At 36.0% G+C, this 17,653-nt stretch overlaps 4 protein-coding genes across 4 annotated transcripts in view; 3 read left to right on the top strand and 1 right to left on the bottom strand.

Annotated features, from left to right (window-relative positions):
* Positions 1 to 528: 528 nt before the first annotated feature.
* LOC137237625 (SRR1-like protein) lies at positions 529 to 1,829 on the top strand. Its single transcript, XM_067761489.1, has 2 exons — positions 529 to 986; positions 1,047 to 1,829. The coding sequence occupies exons 1-2, from the start codon at positions 853 to 855 to the stop codon at positions 1,741 to 1,743; spliced, it is 831 nt and encodes a 276-aa protein (XP_067617590.1). The 5' UTR covers positions 529 to 852; the 3' UTR covers positions 1,744 to 1,829.
* Positions 1,775 to 5,457, bottom strand: Ice2 (Interacts with the C terminus of ELL 2). The gene is made up of 2 exons (XM_067761488.1): positions 3,995 to 5,457; positions 1,775 to 3,920 (listed from the first exon to the last, which is right to left on the bottom strand). The coding sequence occupies exon 2, from the start codon at positions 3,898 to 3,900 to the stop codon at positions 1,849 to 1,851; it is 2,052 nt and encodes a 683-aa protein (XP_067617589.1). The 5' UTR covers positions 3,901 to 3,920; positions 3,995 to 5,457; the 3' UTR covers positions 1,775 to 1,848.
* A 3,685-nt stretch (positions 5,458 to 9,142) lies between these two features.
* thoc7 (THO complex 7) lies at positions 9,143 to 10,314 on the top strand. The gene is made up of 3 exons (XM_067761513.1): positions 9,143 to 9,258; positions 9,321 to 9,444; positions 9,513 to 10,314. The coding sequence occupies exons 1-3, from the start codon at positions 9,249 to 9,251 to the stop codon at positions 10,186 to 10,188; spliced, it is 810 nt and encodes a 269-aa protein (XP_067617614.1). The 5' UTR covers positions 9,143 to 9,248; the 3' UTR covers positions 10,189 to 10,314.
* Positions 10,315 to 10,427: 113 nt separating this feature from the next.
* Positions 10,428 to 17,653, top strand: part of LOC137237640 (protein FMC1 homolog) — a 76,370-nt gene continuing 69,144 nt past the window's right edge. Inside the window, exons 1-2 of the mRNA XM_067761514.1 lie at positions 10,428 to 10,558; positions 10,617 to 10,968. Of these exons, the coding sequence (XP_067617615.1) occupies positions 10,618 to 10,923 (306 nt within the window). The 5' untranslated portion in view covers positions 10,428 to 10,558; position 10,617 and the 3' untranslated portion in view covers positions 10,924 to 10,968. The remainder of the gene's footprint in view (positions 10,559 to 10,616; positions 10,969 to 17,653) is intronic.

The following is a 17,653-nucleotide window of genomic DNA, read 5'->3' on the forward strand; positions in this document are numbered from 1 at the left end:
ATAAAAATGAAGAAAACGCAAAAAATTACAAACATATTCCACAAAAAATAAGTCTCTTAGTCATAACGTATCCAAAACAATGAAGAAAATCTGCAAAAAGTTATTAAATTCACCAACTCAAATCTTTTTAGGTTATGGATATGGCGAGAAACCAAAAACCAATTAATTGGCTATGGCGTTAGCGTTATGGTATGGCACCATTAATCGATTAAATTCCTTTCCATAAGGTAGGTTCGATCAGCTGATTTATCTGGTTATGGCTTTATGGTTATAAGTCACCATTAATTCGCCCTTTAGTATTATGGTATGGCACCATTAATCGATTACATTGGTTTCCATAAGGTTGGTTCGACCAGCTGTTTTATCTGGTTATGGATAAGTCACCATTAATTGGCCCTTAAAGAAGTTATTCATTATCCCAAAAAAGGAATAAAAGTTGCAGTCCGAAAGGGTAAATCCAAGAATTTGAATGCATGGATTGCATTCCGGGGTGATTGGATTGATTAACAACTTTGCTTGCTAAGAGAATGCTAAATCGGATTAAGATAACGATTTGTAAACAGGGAATTTCGCAAAGAACGCTGTGAAATATTTCCAACTTTAATTGGGTCCCGTGTGGATACCATGTAAGAATATTCGAATAAATCGATGAAGCATGGGCTGTTTATTGATGTTTCCTTTTCAATTCAAACAACTCTGGTTGTCAATTGGGTTGCCATTAAAAGGTGAATACTGTAAGAATAGTGAAGCGAAAACAAACGAATAATGAAAATTTACGAATTGGGATAGAGAATAAACTGTCAAAATACAATATGAAATAACTAAATAAAAATTAAATATTTAATTTGACAAATGTCTGAAGAATTTCGCGCTGTAACCAGAAAGAAATGGATGGCACGCCGAAGTATAAATCCCAGATTTCGAAAGTTATCAGAACCTTGTACCGAAAATGACGCAAAAGAAGTTGACACCGAAGCATTTCTTAAGTACGAGATGCTTCTAAACTAATTGTTTTAAAATTAAATAAATTGTGTACTATTTTCTAGGCTCCTGGAACATTTATGCACACAAATGAATGGTAGCGATTATTTCATACAAGCAATGGAAGCAATAGATGAAAGCCTAAAAGAGCTTCCGGATATAGAGAAATTTGCACGTCTGATATGCTTTGGCATTGGACCATTTTCACGTAATTTTCAAGCTTTACATCAATTAGCATTCATCTTGTGCGCCCAACGACATTATTGTATCACAGAAGCTGTATACTTCGATCCGGTGTTTAGTGAATGTGAAAAGCAAATACTACAACGCCTGCAATGCGCACTTATGGTAGAAAACTGTGAAGCTAAATATTCAGTAGAAGAACGTACACTTTTTTACTTACCACACTGCCCAAACTGCTTGACGAACAATCTGTTATGGAGCAATTGGCGGCCGGAAAGTCTTAAAAATCTTGTGCTTATAAATAATAGTTTTGAGAATTTATCGCTTAGCAAAACGGAACGTTTATTACGTTTGGATGCTGGTTATATATTGGATGCGCTGCCCTTTGCTAAAGAATTTCAATTAGAAGACGATTATGAGACGCATAATGTATTCAATGATTTGTCTGTGCATGTATTTCCTGTAGCAATGATGCCAAAGACTGAAGACGCATTTTGGACACAAAAAGATGCACCCACCTATAAGGAAGATGCTGAAATGATTACTGCTGCAGAATTTGACAAACTTAGTTTGAGCTGAAGAGTAAGAATTGAAATTGCAAACATTTAGTTGTAAATTTGTTTTATTTGTTCTTAAAATACATATGTATAATGAAAGTTGTAATATTTGGTAACTAAAATTGTTTTAACATTCATTAATCAGCCTCTCCAACTCGGTAGTTTTAGCAATTTCAGCTTGTTGCTGCTTTTTGCTCCGTTTCAACCGCTCTGCTTTTATTTTTCGGTTACGTGCTCTTTTCAGCCGTTTTAGGTGGTCTTCCTTTTTTTGCTTCAACATCAATTTAGCCTTTAAACGAGCCTGCCTCCATTCTTCGTCGGTTTTAACTTTTTTGGGAACTTTAAAATTGCACTGATGATGCAAAATATGTTTAAAAGCGCAGGGCATAATGTTGTATCTCCTGTGTATCACTGTGCATAGCGTATCGCTTATAGGCAAATGAGGCATATTGGTCATGAATAACATATCAGAAGGTTCCGCATTTATAAGTGTATGCAGAAAAACAGTATTTGATGTTATCTCCGTTGACGGTTTGGCCAATAATAACTTTTCTGGATACTTTGGATTATAACGCAAGAAATATTTACCTTTTGGCATATTTCCCAATAGCTTTAAGATATCGGCGAGACCAGCAAGCAATTGCGGAATATGTACTTGATATAACTGGTCGAGTTGCTGTTCGATACTGGCTAATATTAGATTGTGTTCTAACTGCACGGTAAAATTGTTTACTGCAATTCGCAAACACAAGCCATGTTCACTGAAACCTTTGCATTGACTCATAAGTTTAAGACGAAACCATTCTTGAAGCAGCTCATACTTCGTCAACAACTCAGCTCCAAATTGTGGTTTATATTCTAATTTGAGGGCGTAGCTGCTGAGAAATTCTTTTCCGGAAGTATCCTTTGCCGCTACTAGTTTCAAACGTGTGAAAACTTTTAGCTCTGAACTGCTATGTTCATCATTGGTGCTACTTAGATTCCATTCGATAATCGCTGAGTTTGCTTTGCTATCTTTTTTAGTGTGTATAGAGTATTTCTGCATATATTGCTGTTGAAGCTGTGGTTGAAAATCACTAGTTGTGGTTTTTACAGCATTAATTTCTGGCACTTCTACTCTTTCCTGTAATTTTGCTATATTATTTTCTACATACAACCATTGCGTATCTTCACTGGCATTTAACAACGTCTCGAAAGCTTTTTCAACCACATATTTGTGCGTATACCAACCACAGTTTCTTGGCGGCAGTGGTTTCTTGAACTTGAATATTTTAAAGCCACTCTCTTCATTGTCATCGATCTCTAGTGATACTTCAGTTGGCAGATCAACCGAAGTGCCTGCTGTTAGTAGAAACAGCAAGGACTCTAGCGGTATATAATAGTAATGCATAAGTTGTACACCTTTATTCACATTCCATTCCTCCTCTGTCTCCACCTCAATACTATTCACATAGTAATCCATGTAATTTTCCAATCGCGCATTCAGTCGCACTAAATCAGCAGCATAGTCCTTTAATACCGATACCCAACCTTGCCGTTTAAGCAAACGCACATTTTTTATTTGCATTCCATTGCCTAAACCAATTTTAAGGCTCTGAGGCAGCGGCAAACCAGCATGTGTGTTTAATGCCAGGTTCTCAGGATAATCTTTAAATAGTAGTTTCATTTTCGCTGCATAATAAGTTTTGTACAGCTTCACTAGACGTTCGGTTGGCGCATAAATTGCTACTTTCTTCACTTGTTCGTATTCTTTTACTACTTTGTCAAATTCGATCTTTTCTGAACTGCGTAGAAATTGCCGCCGACGCCATTGTAATACGTCTTCCTCGTCTATGTGCGTCATCTCCAGCCATGCTGTTAAGACGCGTATGCATGTGATATGATACTTTTTATTCATTTTTGAATACCTTTCATTTCGTATGATTTCCATGTGTGGCCTTTCAGCTCTGGTGTGATCATGCAGAACTTTTGTCACCTCTTTTTTGGTACGTGGATCCAGTAAAACGTTATACTCGAACCTTTTTTGTAATTCCTCAGCTTTCCAAAATATGGGATGTACATCGTTCAGTTGTTGAAAGAGCGCATCTGCGGGATCGTCAAATGATTTGTTGAAGTGTGTGTATGATGGCTGATTTCGAAATATTAGTCCGGGTACATGTGACTTTTCGTCTTTGTTCATGGCTGTTAATCACAGTAAACCTGTTGATGGAAGATGGTCATTTAAACTGTCGCAAAGGAATAAGACCCCAAAATTTTGATTCCCTAACACGTACGATTTGTTTACAAACATTAACGATTTGACAGAGACGCTCTCACATTTACATATTTATCGATACAACAACTTGTTATCGGAATGCGAACTAGGCCTGTATTAGGGTGGGTTAGAACTAATACCACGTTTACACATAACTTAATGTACAATAAATCATTAGTAGATAATCTACGTGTTTACATATGTTCCACATCTGGAAACTAGATTATTTTCGGGAAAATTTTAGAATAGCACCCCCCCAGTTCGTGGTAAAACTTGGTATCAAATGAAAGAGGGAGTTATCCCGATCACAAATATGTATATTTTAAAGTGCGCAACCTTATTATTTAAAAGTTATTTGTTGTTAAAGTTTGCAAATTTAGCAAATTTCTATAGCACTTTAAATTACAATTTACACATCTTTCAAAACCTTAATCCACATACATATCTATATAAAATGGCAACGATAAACTTAATTTGCATTTCTATATATTTCAAATTTCATTTTTGCATTGTTTTTACTTGTTATAAATGTTTTTATTAAATCAATCGCGCTTTTGTAGCAACATGCACATTTATATGGCATTCTCTTCATAGCATGTAAGTTTTATTGTGTCTATACTCAACTTATAAACTATACTATTAAATAATTATCTAATTTTAATTTAACATTGTTATCTAGTCTGTAAGGGCTTTAAATGCCATATACTGAAATATAGAATATATAAATAAATATATATATATGTATTTTATTGATGACATTACAAAGCTGTGCTGCCACATAAACAAAAAAAATACAAATATAAATATTACCTTACCACCTTTCAGTTAATAAAGAAAAAGGAAAATATATATTTTTACTACTCACTTTGAAAAGTTGAAACACCTTTCCGCGTAGGCGGCCTTCGGCCGCGCTTATAAAAAATAACCCTAGGCTACGCTATGCCAAGTTGGGGTGTGTGGTATAACCGTAGCTACGGTGATGTCCTTCCGCGTAGTACACCCTTCTGCACAGAGGGGCCGAAGGCCGCCTATGAAAAAGGTGTTCTACGCAGAATTACTGTGCATGGCGCAGCCGGTTTTGGATCGGCTAACATAACAATAAACATAAGAGTTATAAGGTAATATCAGCTCGTTCACGAATGCAAAAAAGAGCTTTTTCAAATTTTTGGTAAATAAAGACTAGAAAAGTTAGATATATATACATCAGATGAAAGGTATTTTTATAAGTTATTTTTCGATTCTGCACTTGTTCCGTTTTTTAGATGTGGCAGCACAGATTTGTAATGTCATAAAATATATATACGTATACACATATAAAAGTTGTATAGAAATTTGCAAACTTTAACAACAAATAACTTTTAAATTATAAATTTGCGCACTTTAAAATATATATATTTGTGATCGGGAGAACTCCCTCTTTCATTTGATACCAAGTTAAACCCCGAACTCGGGGGGTGCTAAACTAAATCGCTCCCTTATTTTCTGTAAAATTTTCCCGTTTCTCTTTTATTTTGTATTTCCAATTAGAGATTACACTCTAGAGGGGGAACTTTTTCTATTAAAAATTCCGCATCTCTAAAATTTGATCATAATTACCGATTATCGAAGCGAAAAATGTATATGGGAAAACTAGTTATACAATTAACGACTACGGGTTAAGTACGAAAGTGAAGATAACCTCGTTATATGTAAACTCAGTCTAAGGCATCGCGAGCCAAAATTCCAGGATAACGCTTGTTAATATCCTAGGATTTCGGGACTTTCTCGATAGCTTAAATTTCGAATTTAACACTCCAGTAGGTGCTCGTTCTACAATAGTAGAACGCTTGTGCATTTCGTTGAATATTCTCGCTTACCATATGTCACTCACGCACACAGTCTTATTACTCTTCTATTACTCGACAATAAACTTATTCAGTGTCATTGCGGGGACCGATGCGTGCGCATTTTGGAGAAATTTGAAGGCAAAAGTTCATTTCTACAAAATTTGTCATGATCATCAGGTTCTTCTGTGTTCGGACTGCGCTAAGTATGAAGAATCGGAGGTGGAATACATGATCTAATAAAAATATGAGTATTTTATAATTATAAGTTAATATTTTGTGTTTCTTTTTAGTTATATACAAGAAGTCTGATTTTTGGTTCCTAATGTGTTTAAATTGGTGATGTTTTACTTGTTTTAGTTTTATAATAAAATCTTTTTTATTATTACCAAAAATAGTTTTCAATTTATAAAGATTTCCTTTGAAAACCTTCTATTAAAAATATTATACATAAATAGAGCGCGTGACTACTAATGTCCCAAATAGGGGCGTGCCTACTAGAGTGTTAAAACAATTGAATGCATATCCTGTTTTTTATTTGGGCAAGTTCCAACTTAATTCACAGGAAATCCTCTTAGCGTGGTACAGTGCAACCCTTTTAAGATGATACAAATCTCCATTATCTGATTTCAAAGGAAATTTACATTTTTCTCTTCGATGGATCTCGTGGTGTACATTTGTAAGCGATGTCTATTATGCTATCAACAAACTCCCTTACTAGTTTGAAATCTGAAACATGTTCCTCAGGGGCCTATTAAGATCTGGGCTTAAGGATGATACTCTTAAAAGTTTAGGGCGATTTTTTAAAATGACGTGTTTTTTAATTGGCTGAACTTTCGTGTGTAATACATGTGAGAAAGTGCTCTGCATAAATTATTTCTTTTTGCTTAAAACGAATTTAAGAAAGAGAAAAGAAAAGAAAAAAGGAAAAGAAAAGAAAAAAGAAATAAGGGTTTTCTTAAACTACTCATATGAGCGTTACATAATTAATTTTAAAAGTCTCTGAATAGGTCTCGGAAATTCCCGGGATTGTCATTTTTAAATCCCGAAACCCCAGGATTGCAAAAGATTTTAGATATTCGAAACCTTAGATGGACAACACACCTCGTAAATGTAAACACTGAAATCGCCGCTACAAAAATAAATGATGAAGAATTGTTCGACTTTGGTGGTAGATTATGTTATGACTTATATATTAATGTGCAAGGCAGTGTACTACGTAAAAATAATTAGCTTAACTCCTGTGAAAAGATTTTTGCAAAAATTTAATCTGCTGCCGAACGCTCAATTGCTGGACATATCCACGTCGCAAATGGCAACAACAAATCTACAGATATTCTCAATTTACTATGTCACCAGTACTATTTGCGTTCATATTTAGCTTTTTATTATCTCCGGTTAGGTTAGGTTGAACTGGCCGGTCCATGAGGACCTTACATATACTGAATGAGTTCGTAGTGTTCCCAGAGGTTTAGTTTACGAGCAAACTGAAAAATTCTATCAAAAACCAGGTCCTATGTTATAAAATAACTGCGTCCTCTTGGCAAATACTAGGAGATTTCTGGGACTTATTCCACTTGCTGCTTATAGATCTGACAGCTGTATCACTTCTTATAGCTGGAGTCTTAGCCTGACAAGCGCAGGGCACGAGCAAAAAACGTGCTCGATCGTTTTTTCCTCCAACCCAAAGCCTAATTTAAGGGCATGTGATGTCAGAAGGTAGTGCCCAGTCAAAATACCCGTCATGATTCTACAGTCCTAAGGTAGTAAGAACTACACATATTCTCCGGTTAACGAAAGCTACTTTTTTCACCGAAATTATTCTACGATCTGTCAAATAAAGTGCCATATAGAGTTACCCGGAGATGGTTCAAACTGACCTTAACATTTACAGCTAAATTCAGAAAGTCGTTTCTAGTCGCTATTAGAGACATTTTGGTGTGAATATCTGTTTTGAGACAATTTTCCATTCTGTAAGCAGCCTCACATCTCAGGTGTCACAAAACCGGGCTATAGGTTGTGGACTGGGCCGGAGAAGATCACAATTATTTGCCGAAAACCCTTAATAGATAAATATTTCATTACCAAAATTTAAAATGTTTTTGATTGATTTTGGTGAGCGGACTACGAAGTATTATAACTCCGACACATAAGCATTTTTTCATATAGATGAGTTTAACACATGCTTATGCATCATGAGTAGATTGCACGTATTTTTATGGAGAATGGTAGAATGAGCGACACTGGCGCCATCTGATATTGAAAAGTAGCCAACTTCCCAATTTTGTTCCAAGCAAATCATAAGAAGAAGAATTTGACATTTGATTTGACTAAGGGTGTTGGCACACTTTGCAAGTGAAATTATTCTGGGGAATATTTAGAATAAGGTACCACGATTTTTTAACTTTTCTTTTTTTCGAGGGGTGGCGGGGGTCCTAAAAATCACAAAATTATTATGCGCAACTCTAGGAAACTCTTAGTTTATGAAATATAAGCTTTTTAATTTCCAAATTTAGTAAAATTTCAACTTAAGTCCTGCACTTAAAATTCGGGTCGCACATGTCGATAGCGATATCAAAAGACACGTATTTGCGTCAAGATTCAGAATCCGGAAGCAGAAACTACATTTTTTATCTCGTTTAAAAGTTATTCGCGGAAAACTCGTCGATACTATTGTCGCTTTTTTCGTTGCGAATTTTAAGTGCAGGACTTAAGTTGAAATTTTACTAAATTTGGAAATTAAAAAGCTTATATTTCATAAACTAAGAGTTTCCTAGAGTTGCGGAAGATAATTTTGTGATTTTCAGGACCCCCTCTACCCCTACAAATCAGCAAAAGTTTGAAAATCGTGGTACCTTATATAAAATTCAACCCATTATTATTCCCATTGCTTGGTAAATTTTCTAACATTTTTCACAATTAAAAACTGCAATATAACAATCGAATACGACACAAAATATGTTAGCCAGTATTTTTGTTGTATAGGGAGAATCTTTACAACAGTGCTTCGTAAAATTTTGTATGTGAATAGGCAAGGCGTAATACACTTCAAGTCGGAAGTTCCCTCATATTTACAAAAGCAACATCTTGGTTGATTGTGGCGATGTTATTGGAATGCATAAGCTTGTGTTAAACGCATCTATATGAAAAATGTCATTTTACCGAGGCCTTTAATCACCAATTGCCGTGTGAACAGCTCTCTTTTCTCGTTTCCACATTGTTGTTGCATTTGCATGTTAAATCTCTATCGTTATATGGTTCATGTTTCATTGGAACAAGCGGTTTATTGCTTTCAGCGAAAGACTATCGATTTTCGACAGCAAGACACACCTCTAATGACAATTTCTAGATTTGACAGCAACGATAAGTAAACAGCTGCCGTGTATGTATACATCTCTTCGCTTGTTTTAGGCAAATATTACAGAATACAGAATATTTTAAAATATCGAAATGTCGGACGGTAAGAATCTAAATTAAACTTAATTTTATTAGCACTAAATTATCGCATTTACATTTTTGTAGAGGAAATCATAAAACGTCGATTGTTGATTGATGGAGATGGCACCGGTGATGACCGCCGTCTCAACATGCTGCTAAAACAATTTCTAAAGTGGACGTTCTCCAAAAACGATTCACCAGAAAACAAGTATGCTTTGTAAAATATACAACATGCACCTATAAGATCAACTTTTATTTCCATTGTCTACACAACAGCCAAATAGTTTACGATCGTTTGCTAGCGCAAATGGCACAATGTGAATTTGCGGCAGCCAAAACAGATTACACATCTAAAATGATAACTGAAGAATTAAAAAATTATGCTAAGCTATCAGACTCCATTGAAAAGAGCATAGAACTAGCAAGAAATGAAATAGAAGAAAGTAAGCTGGAACTGGTGTTGGCAAAGCAAATCCGTAAAAATAAAATGGAGTATGATATGCTTGCAAAAGTAATAAAAGAGCAACCAGATCGGAAAGACACGACCAAACAAATAGATGCACTTAAGAAAGATCTTGCTGAGCTAATGGAGAAGAAAATAAAGTTAGAGCGCAAGTTCCAAAAGAGACGTAATGACTTTACGTTACTCATGTATTCTATACGCGAGTTGCAAGCGCAACTAGAGGATGAAAGCAGTAGTGAGAGTAGCGACGATGATGATTTAAATGGTTTGGACACAATGGAGTTGAGTGATGATGATGCGATTCATATTATTTCAGATAAAAATGAAAATGCTTCCTCAGATGTTAGGAAGCACTTGAAAAGGGAATCACAAATTGACGAAAACGGTTCAAAGGGTAACAATTCGGTGGATGAAGATACCATACTTGAATTGAGCATTGAAAAAGACGAGAATGATGTTAAAATGGATGATACAGTAGTGATACTATAGCATACGGATTGCCTAGTTATAGATTCGGATTAAGGTTAGGTTAGTCATGAATTTGGCCTATATCAATACATATTTTAATAAAATATTCATATATTAACCTTCAAATAAAACTAGTGAGTAAAGGAATTGATTACCTATATATTATTACTGGATTTTAAAGGTTTCTGGGTAAAGTTTGTCATATTTGGAAGAATTCATGCATTTTTGATCCTTATCGTAATTAACTAATTTACGTTATAATTTACGATATCACAGTAACGAATTCGCCAAAGTGTCAATTTTTTTACAACGAGTTGCAGCTGTCATCATCAGCTGTTATCCGGTTGTTCATAAATCAACTTCACTGGCTGCTGTTTTGCAACATCAAGAGGTTAGTTATTTTGAATCCCATTTGTGTATTAAATTATGAAACACTAAAATTTTTCTAGTATGTCTGCAACGAAAACTTTGCGTGCATTGTTACGTGAACTCCGCGCAGCTTCACCGAACGGCTGCATCAAAAATTCTCTAGCTGCTCGTTATGTGCTTGCGCAATACAACAAATATTCGACCACAGATCAACAATTGTGTAAAGCGAGAGATGAGGCATTATTCCTGGGACAAACCTACTTGACGTATCTTTCCAGCTTAAGAAAGTTCAATGAACTGTACAAAGAATACCATGGACGTGGTGAACGCAGCGTTAGGGATACTGCGGATATGGTGGGTTTTAAATTGCCAACTGATCCAAAGTAAATGAACTTGTTGAGTTGATGTTTACATAAATAAATGAAGAATATGGTAAGAATATTAAGTAGTTTAACAGTATCGCTGACATATCACATGGGGTGGGTTAGAATATTGCAGTGGTGAGGCATTTAGGTGGTAAGAGGCGATTAAAATCCACAGACCCAAAAGTTCGAGAGGTTAAAGAACTGTTCCCGAAGCGGTTGATCTAGTACGGGAGTGCACCAGATTCACTTTCGCAAAGGCCTGCCCATCACAGCAGAGGTCTGTTCACCTCTATATATGCCTTCGGGGAGTCTTTTTTAGCGGCTCCATCAACTGTAGCAACAACATGAGGGAGCTGAAATCATACCTAACATCGGGTTAGGGGGTTAGAATAATGCCTACGGTAGGTATGTCTGTCGTAAGAGGCTACTAAAATACCAGATTCAAGGGATTGTGTAGCGCAAACTTTTCAGGTTGCCCGCAATATATAGCCTCTGCAAACCGAATTGTCAACCTCACCTATCCGTGGCGAATCCTGTTTCACTAACAGACGAGGTTCTGAGGACCCCAAGCTGCTCATGGAACTTGTGGTGGGGAGGGAGGGATGGCCTGAAGATTTAATGTGGCCATATAAATCGTTCCAGAGATGGTCGGCTTAGCTCCTTAATGGTAGTTTGGAAAACTATCGACAGTCAGACCTATCGATAGTTTGCGATGGTTTGAGATTGACTATCGAATAAACTATCGATAGTTTTCTTAAGTTGACTATGCGAAGTTCATGTATGAATATAGCAAAAATTATAAAGTTGATTTCTGAAATAATATTGCTAATAAACACTTATTGTTAATTTTATGTATGTTTTTATTTTAAAAACTATTTTGAGAAGGGTAAATATACATTGTGGTTTTCAACGTACCTACATATGTACCTACATTTCATTTACTTCGTATATGTACATTACATACATACATATTCCTGTATGTGTTTTTAAATAAACGCTTAACTTTTATTTAGGGAGTTCACAATATGTTGTAAAGTGTTGTATCGTTGTATAGTTTAAAAACGCTTTTATCAGCATTGTTGTTTGCTGTAAAAAATTTGAATAGCGACGAAAGCCGGCGATATTCAAGTTATGTACAATAAACAACAATTCTGATAAAAGCGGTTTTAAACTATACAATGATATAATACTTTACAATACCTTGTGAACACCCCAATTATTTTGATTTGTATTTCAAGAAAGCCAATGGTTTTTATTGAGAAAAACTATTTTATCCATATTTTTGGGCTTTAGTCTGTTTCGCCGTTCGGAACTTAGAACTCCGCATTTGCTGAATGTGCATTCTGATTCTGTCGAAGTTGCCGGAATACAGAGATATTTCAAAGCAACATTCTTCATAGTTATAAAATCATCTTTTGAAGTCTTAAAAAAATGTTATGTAAAAATTTACTCAATATTTAGAAAATATATACCTCCCAAAAATCGAAAATATTCGCACTCTGAATTAAATTGGGTCTTTCAAGATATTTCCTTTTTATAATTATATTGTCTACTTTTCGGGATGTCACCTCTTCATTCCTTACATCTTCTAAGAATTGAAATAGTGGATCACCTCCGGGTTGGGAAATATTTTCGATGCGCCGTTCGCTCACTGAGGGTGTTATACAGTTCATTTCTGATTCAAGAAGCATAGCAGCTGAGTTTGCGTTCAGGATTGAGATGAAAGCCTTTTTCTTGAAATTTTAGTTGCGGTTCTCTTCTCGTATGGAAAGAGACGTTCTACAACCCCTTCTTTTCTTTTCTGGTTAGGGTAAAAATAGCGATTTTTATTAGTTTTTTAAACGGCAAAAAAAATTAAAACATATATACCTATTTTAGTTTCCATTTCGCAAAGATTTCGGTAAAGCCCCTTGACCAAAGGAATTATAAGCGATATTGTTAGCCCGTTTCCGGAACACCTAACCGTCAATGTATAAAAAAGCGAGAGTATTTTCTCGACTTGCTTTAGCGTAACAATTTCTTCCTCGGTAAACGGTTCAGGTGCTTTTCTGTTTGCCATTAAAACCGATGAAATGGCATCTATTGTTTCCAATATTGGTTTGATCATCATGTATGAGCTATTTCAGCGTGTTGCAACTTCTTGTATAAGTTTCAGAGGGGTCTCGGTATTTTGAGCCTTCTTAAACAGTTCAGTTGTATTTCAACTTTTTTTTAAAGAAATCACGCAGCTTTGACCGGCATTGCTCATACATATTTTGTATATGTACGTTTTTTAAAGTGGTTTTGCTCGGTAACACATACCGCGGATCTAGTATTTTTCTAAAGGCTCTAAATCCTTCATCATAACAATACTGAAAGGCTGCAAGTCAACTCCAATTAGTCTAGCCAAATCCTTATCAATTTCTTTTTTTCGCGATGATGTAGGATCATATTCTGCACCTCTTTTGAAATGCGAGTCTATTGAACGCATTGATGATAGGATGCTACTGGAGCCGCTTGAGCAACGATCATTTTCTTTTTCCATGTTGGGATGCATTCTCTTCAAATCGTCACGCAAATTGGACGTGTTGGCACTTGTCCTATATTCTTTTTGGCATATAAGACATTTAGCCAACTTCTTGCTGGTAGACTTTTTAAAATATTTCCACACCTTTAAGATAAACGTTTTAACATCTTCATGCAAACGTTAGGAGTTATAAATATTTACCAAAGATAACCCCTTAATCCTCCCATTTCCGCCAGCCTCGTAGTGGCTTCAACTTCGGCCGAATCGGCATTTGTAACAGGGAACTCGTTTTCTACAATAATGGTATTGTGTTAAAATAAAATTAAAACGCAAGATTTGTATGCTTTATTTAACTTACCTTCGTTGGTTCTAATCAAAAATTTATCCATTATTTTGTGTTTTAAAAAAAAATTTAGGATGGTAACAAAAGTCGAAAAACTGTCGATGGTTTTCCCAAACTATCGATGGCGGCGATGGTGTCCGACTATCGATAGTGCCATCGATAGTTTTCCATCACTACTAAATGGTGCTGTGTATCCGGCAAAGGACCATCACATCGATAACTCTGCCCAAAGCCTTCGGAGAGTAACCTTATCGCTTCAACAACAACAACAACAAAATCGGGTTAGGGGCGGTGTAGGGCAACCCTTTCAAGGGGTTACCAGCATAATATATAGCTTCTCCAATCAAATCCTACCCGTGGTGAATCTTGTTTCTTTAACAGCCTAGGCTCTAGCGACCCCAAGGTCCTCATGGATGTAGGGGGTGGAAGGGCGGCAAGGCCTTGAACGTTGTGGTCATATATATATAAAAATCAAAATGTGTTTGTGTGTATGTTCGCTATGGAAACGTATTTCCCACACTTCAATCATCACAAAATTTTGGCTATAGGTTCCTCCGATCAACAGGAAGGTTTCAAGCTAAAAATAATTTCGATATATAAAAGGGGCGTGGCACCTCCCATACAAAAGGAATCTTTGGTACTGCATAACTCTGAAGGTATACATGCCAGAACATTGAAATTCAGTAAGGAGTTATATGAGGTAAATCCCTAACACCACCAAGAAAATGTGGAATTTGGAAAAAGGGGGCGTGGCACCTCCCATACAAATGGAATATATCATACTGCATATCTGTGGATGTAGTAATGATAGGATAATAAAAATTGGTAAGGAGCTACAGTTACTCAAAAAAATAAGTACACAGTCGGTTTATGCTGAAAAAACTCAATTGCAGTAGTTCAAAGCTTAATTGACAATTTTCATCTAAAATATCGCAAATTACATAACAGAAACCACATTCAAAAAAATGTCAAAAGTTATTCAAAGGTAAGGAGAATTAATCAAAATTTCAAATGCCATCAAAATTTTCAAATGTTTTTTTTGAGAATTTACTCAAAAGTTTTCTAAAAATTCTCAAAAAAAAAAAAAAAAAACAAAAAAAAATGGAAAAATTTTTAAGGCATTTTCGAAATTTTGATTAATTCTCCTTACCTTTGAACTTTTGACATTTTTTTGAATGTGGTTTCTGTTAGGGAATTTGCGATATTTTAGATGAAAATTGTCAATTAAGCTGTGAGTCACTGCATTTGAGTTGTTTTCAGCATAAACCAAGTGTGTACTTATTTTTTTGAGTAACTGTAGCTCCTTACCAATTTTTATTATCGAAGTGTGTACTTATTTTTGTGAGTAACCGTATAGGACGTTAAGCCCCAACACCTCCAGTAAAATATGGAATTGGGGAAAAAGGAGTGTGACACATTCCCTACAAATGGGATTTTTCAGAACTATGGCTGCCGTAAAAACTTAGGTTATTTCAACACCTAAAGTTTGACTGCATTGTTGTTGTTGTTGTAGCGATAAGGTTGCTCCCCGAAGGCTTTGGGGAGTGATCGATGTAATGGTCCTTTGCCGGATACAGATCCGGTACGCTCCGGTATCACAGCACCATTAAGGTGCTAGTCCGACCATCTCGGGAACGATTTATGTGGCCACATTAAACCTTCAGGCCATTACCTCCCTCCCCACCCCCAAATTCCATGAGGAGCTTGGGATCGCCACAGCCTCGTCTGTTAGTGAAACAGGATTCGCCGCGGATAGGTGAGGTTGACAATTGGGTTTGGAGAAGCTATATATTGCGCTGGCAACCTGAAGGGTTGCGCTACATAGCCCCTTGAATCTGGTATTTTAGTCGCCTCTTACGACAGGCATACCTACCGCGGGAATATGCTGACCCCCTAACCCGCATTGTTGAGTTTGGCTGTTATTCCTTTTGTACGTTTAGTAATCTGCCGCCGTTAAAAAAATTTGTTAGCTTCAGTCTATCTACATCTTCTATAAAAAATCAAATTCTGTGTGTCTGTTCCCTATGGAAACGTATTTCCCATACTTAAATAATCACCAAATTTTGGGTATAGGTTCATTCGATCAAGATGCAAGTTTTTCATATTTCAGAATTAAGAATTTAAAATTTAAATTTTTTTTTTGGCTATGCGAACGAGCAATCTTAGCTCCCAAAAATGATCGTGTATACAAAATCATTGATAGCATTCAAAACCAAATTCCTGGTGAAGTGACGAAATATACATAAGTCGATCGACACAGTTGCAGATGAAGATCAAATTGTGAATTATCCAATTGAATTTCTAAATTCTTTAGAACCACCACAATTGTGCAATGGAACCAGACTTTGCGTTTAGAAATTAATGCCGAATGTAATCGAAGCAACAATCATCAGCGGTAAAAGCAAAGGTGAAGATGTGCTCATACCACGGATCCCAATGATTCCTACAGATTTGCCATTAAATTTTAATTTAGAGAGACCGTGCTTTTCCCATGGCCAGTTATATGTTGCTTGCTCTAGAGTTGGAACGCCAAAAAATGTGTTTATATTTGCACCGAACAAAAAACCAAAAATATTGTGTACCCACATGCATTACAATAAGATACAATAATAAAATGTTTTTAACGAAAATTTCACCAAATATGCGTACATAATTTAATTCAATTTACAGAACAATAAACTAAATTATCAACAAACAAAATAGAAACAAGTAAAGAAGGTTAAGTTCGGGTGTAACCGAACATTACATACTCAGTTGAGAGCTATGGTGACAACATAAGGGAAAATAACCATGTAGGAAAATGAACCGAGGGAAACCCTGGAATGTGTTTGTATGACATGTCTATCAAATGAAGGGCACTAAAGAGTATTTTATGAAGGAGTGGGTCATAGTTCTATAGGTGGACGCCATTTAGGGATATCGCCATAAAGGTGGATCAGGGTTGACTCTAGAATTTGTTTGCACGATATGGGTATCAAATGAAAGGTGTTAATGAGTATTTTAAAAGGGAGTAATCCTTAGTTCCATAGCTGGTCGCCTTTTCGAGATATCGCCATAAAGGTGGACCAGGGGTGACTCTAGAATGCGTTTGTACAATATGGGTATCAAAAGAAAGGTGCTAATGAGTATTTTAAAAGGGAGTGGACCTTAGTTCTATAGGTGGACGCCTTTTCGAGGTATCGCAACTTAGACTTTGTACGATATGGGTATCAAATGAAAGGTGTTAATGAGTATTTGTAAAAGGGAGTGGGTCTTCGTTCTATAGGTGGTCGCTTTTTCGAGATATCGCCATAAAGGAGGACCAGGGGTGACTCTAGAATATGTTTGTACGATATGGGTATCAAATGAAAGGTGTTAATGAGAGTTTTAAAAGGGGGTGGTGGTAGTTGTGTATGTGAAGGCGTTTTCCAGATTTCAACCAAATTGTGGACCAGGGTGGCCCAGAACATCATCTGTTGGATACCGCTAATTTATTTATATATGTAATACCTGCCAAGATTTCAAGGGTTTTTTATTTCGCACTGCAGAGCTTTTTCATTTTCTTCTACTTAATATGGTAGGTGTCACAACCATTTTACAAAGTTTTTTCTAAGGTTGTATTTCGCGTCAATAAACCAATCCAATTACCATGTTTCATCCCTTTTTTAGTATTTGGTATAGAATTATGGCATTTTTTTCATTTTTCGTAATTTTCGATAACGAAAAAGTGGGCGAGGTCATAGTCGGATTTCGTTCATTTTTTATACCAAGATAAAGTGCGTTCAGATAAGTACGTGAACTAAGTTCAGTAAAGATATGTCGATTTTTGCTCAAGTTATCGTGTTAAGGACCATGCGGAAGGACAGACGGACGACTGTGTATAAAAACTGGGCGTGGCTTCAACCGATTTCGGCCATTTTCACA

Source organism: Eurosta solidaginis, chromosome 1, assembly GCF_040869045.1.
Source record: "Eurosta solidaginis isolate ZX-2024a chromosome 1, ASM4086904v1, whole genome shotgun sequence".
Lineage (NCBI taxonomy): Eukaryota > Metazoa > Arthropoda > Insecta > Diptera > Tephritidae > Eurosta > Eurosta solidaginis.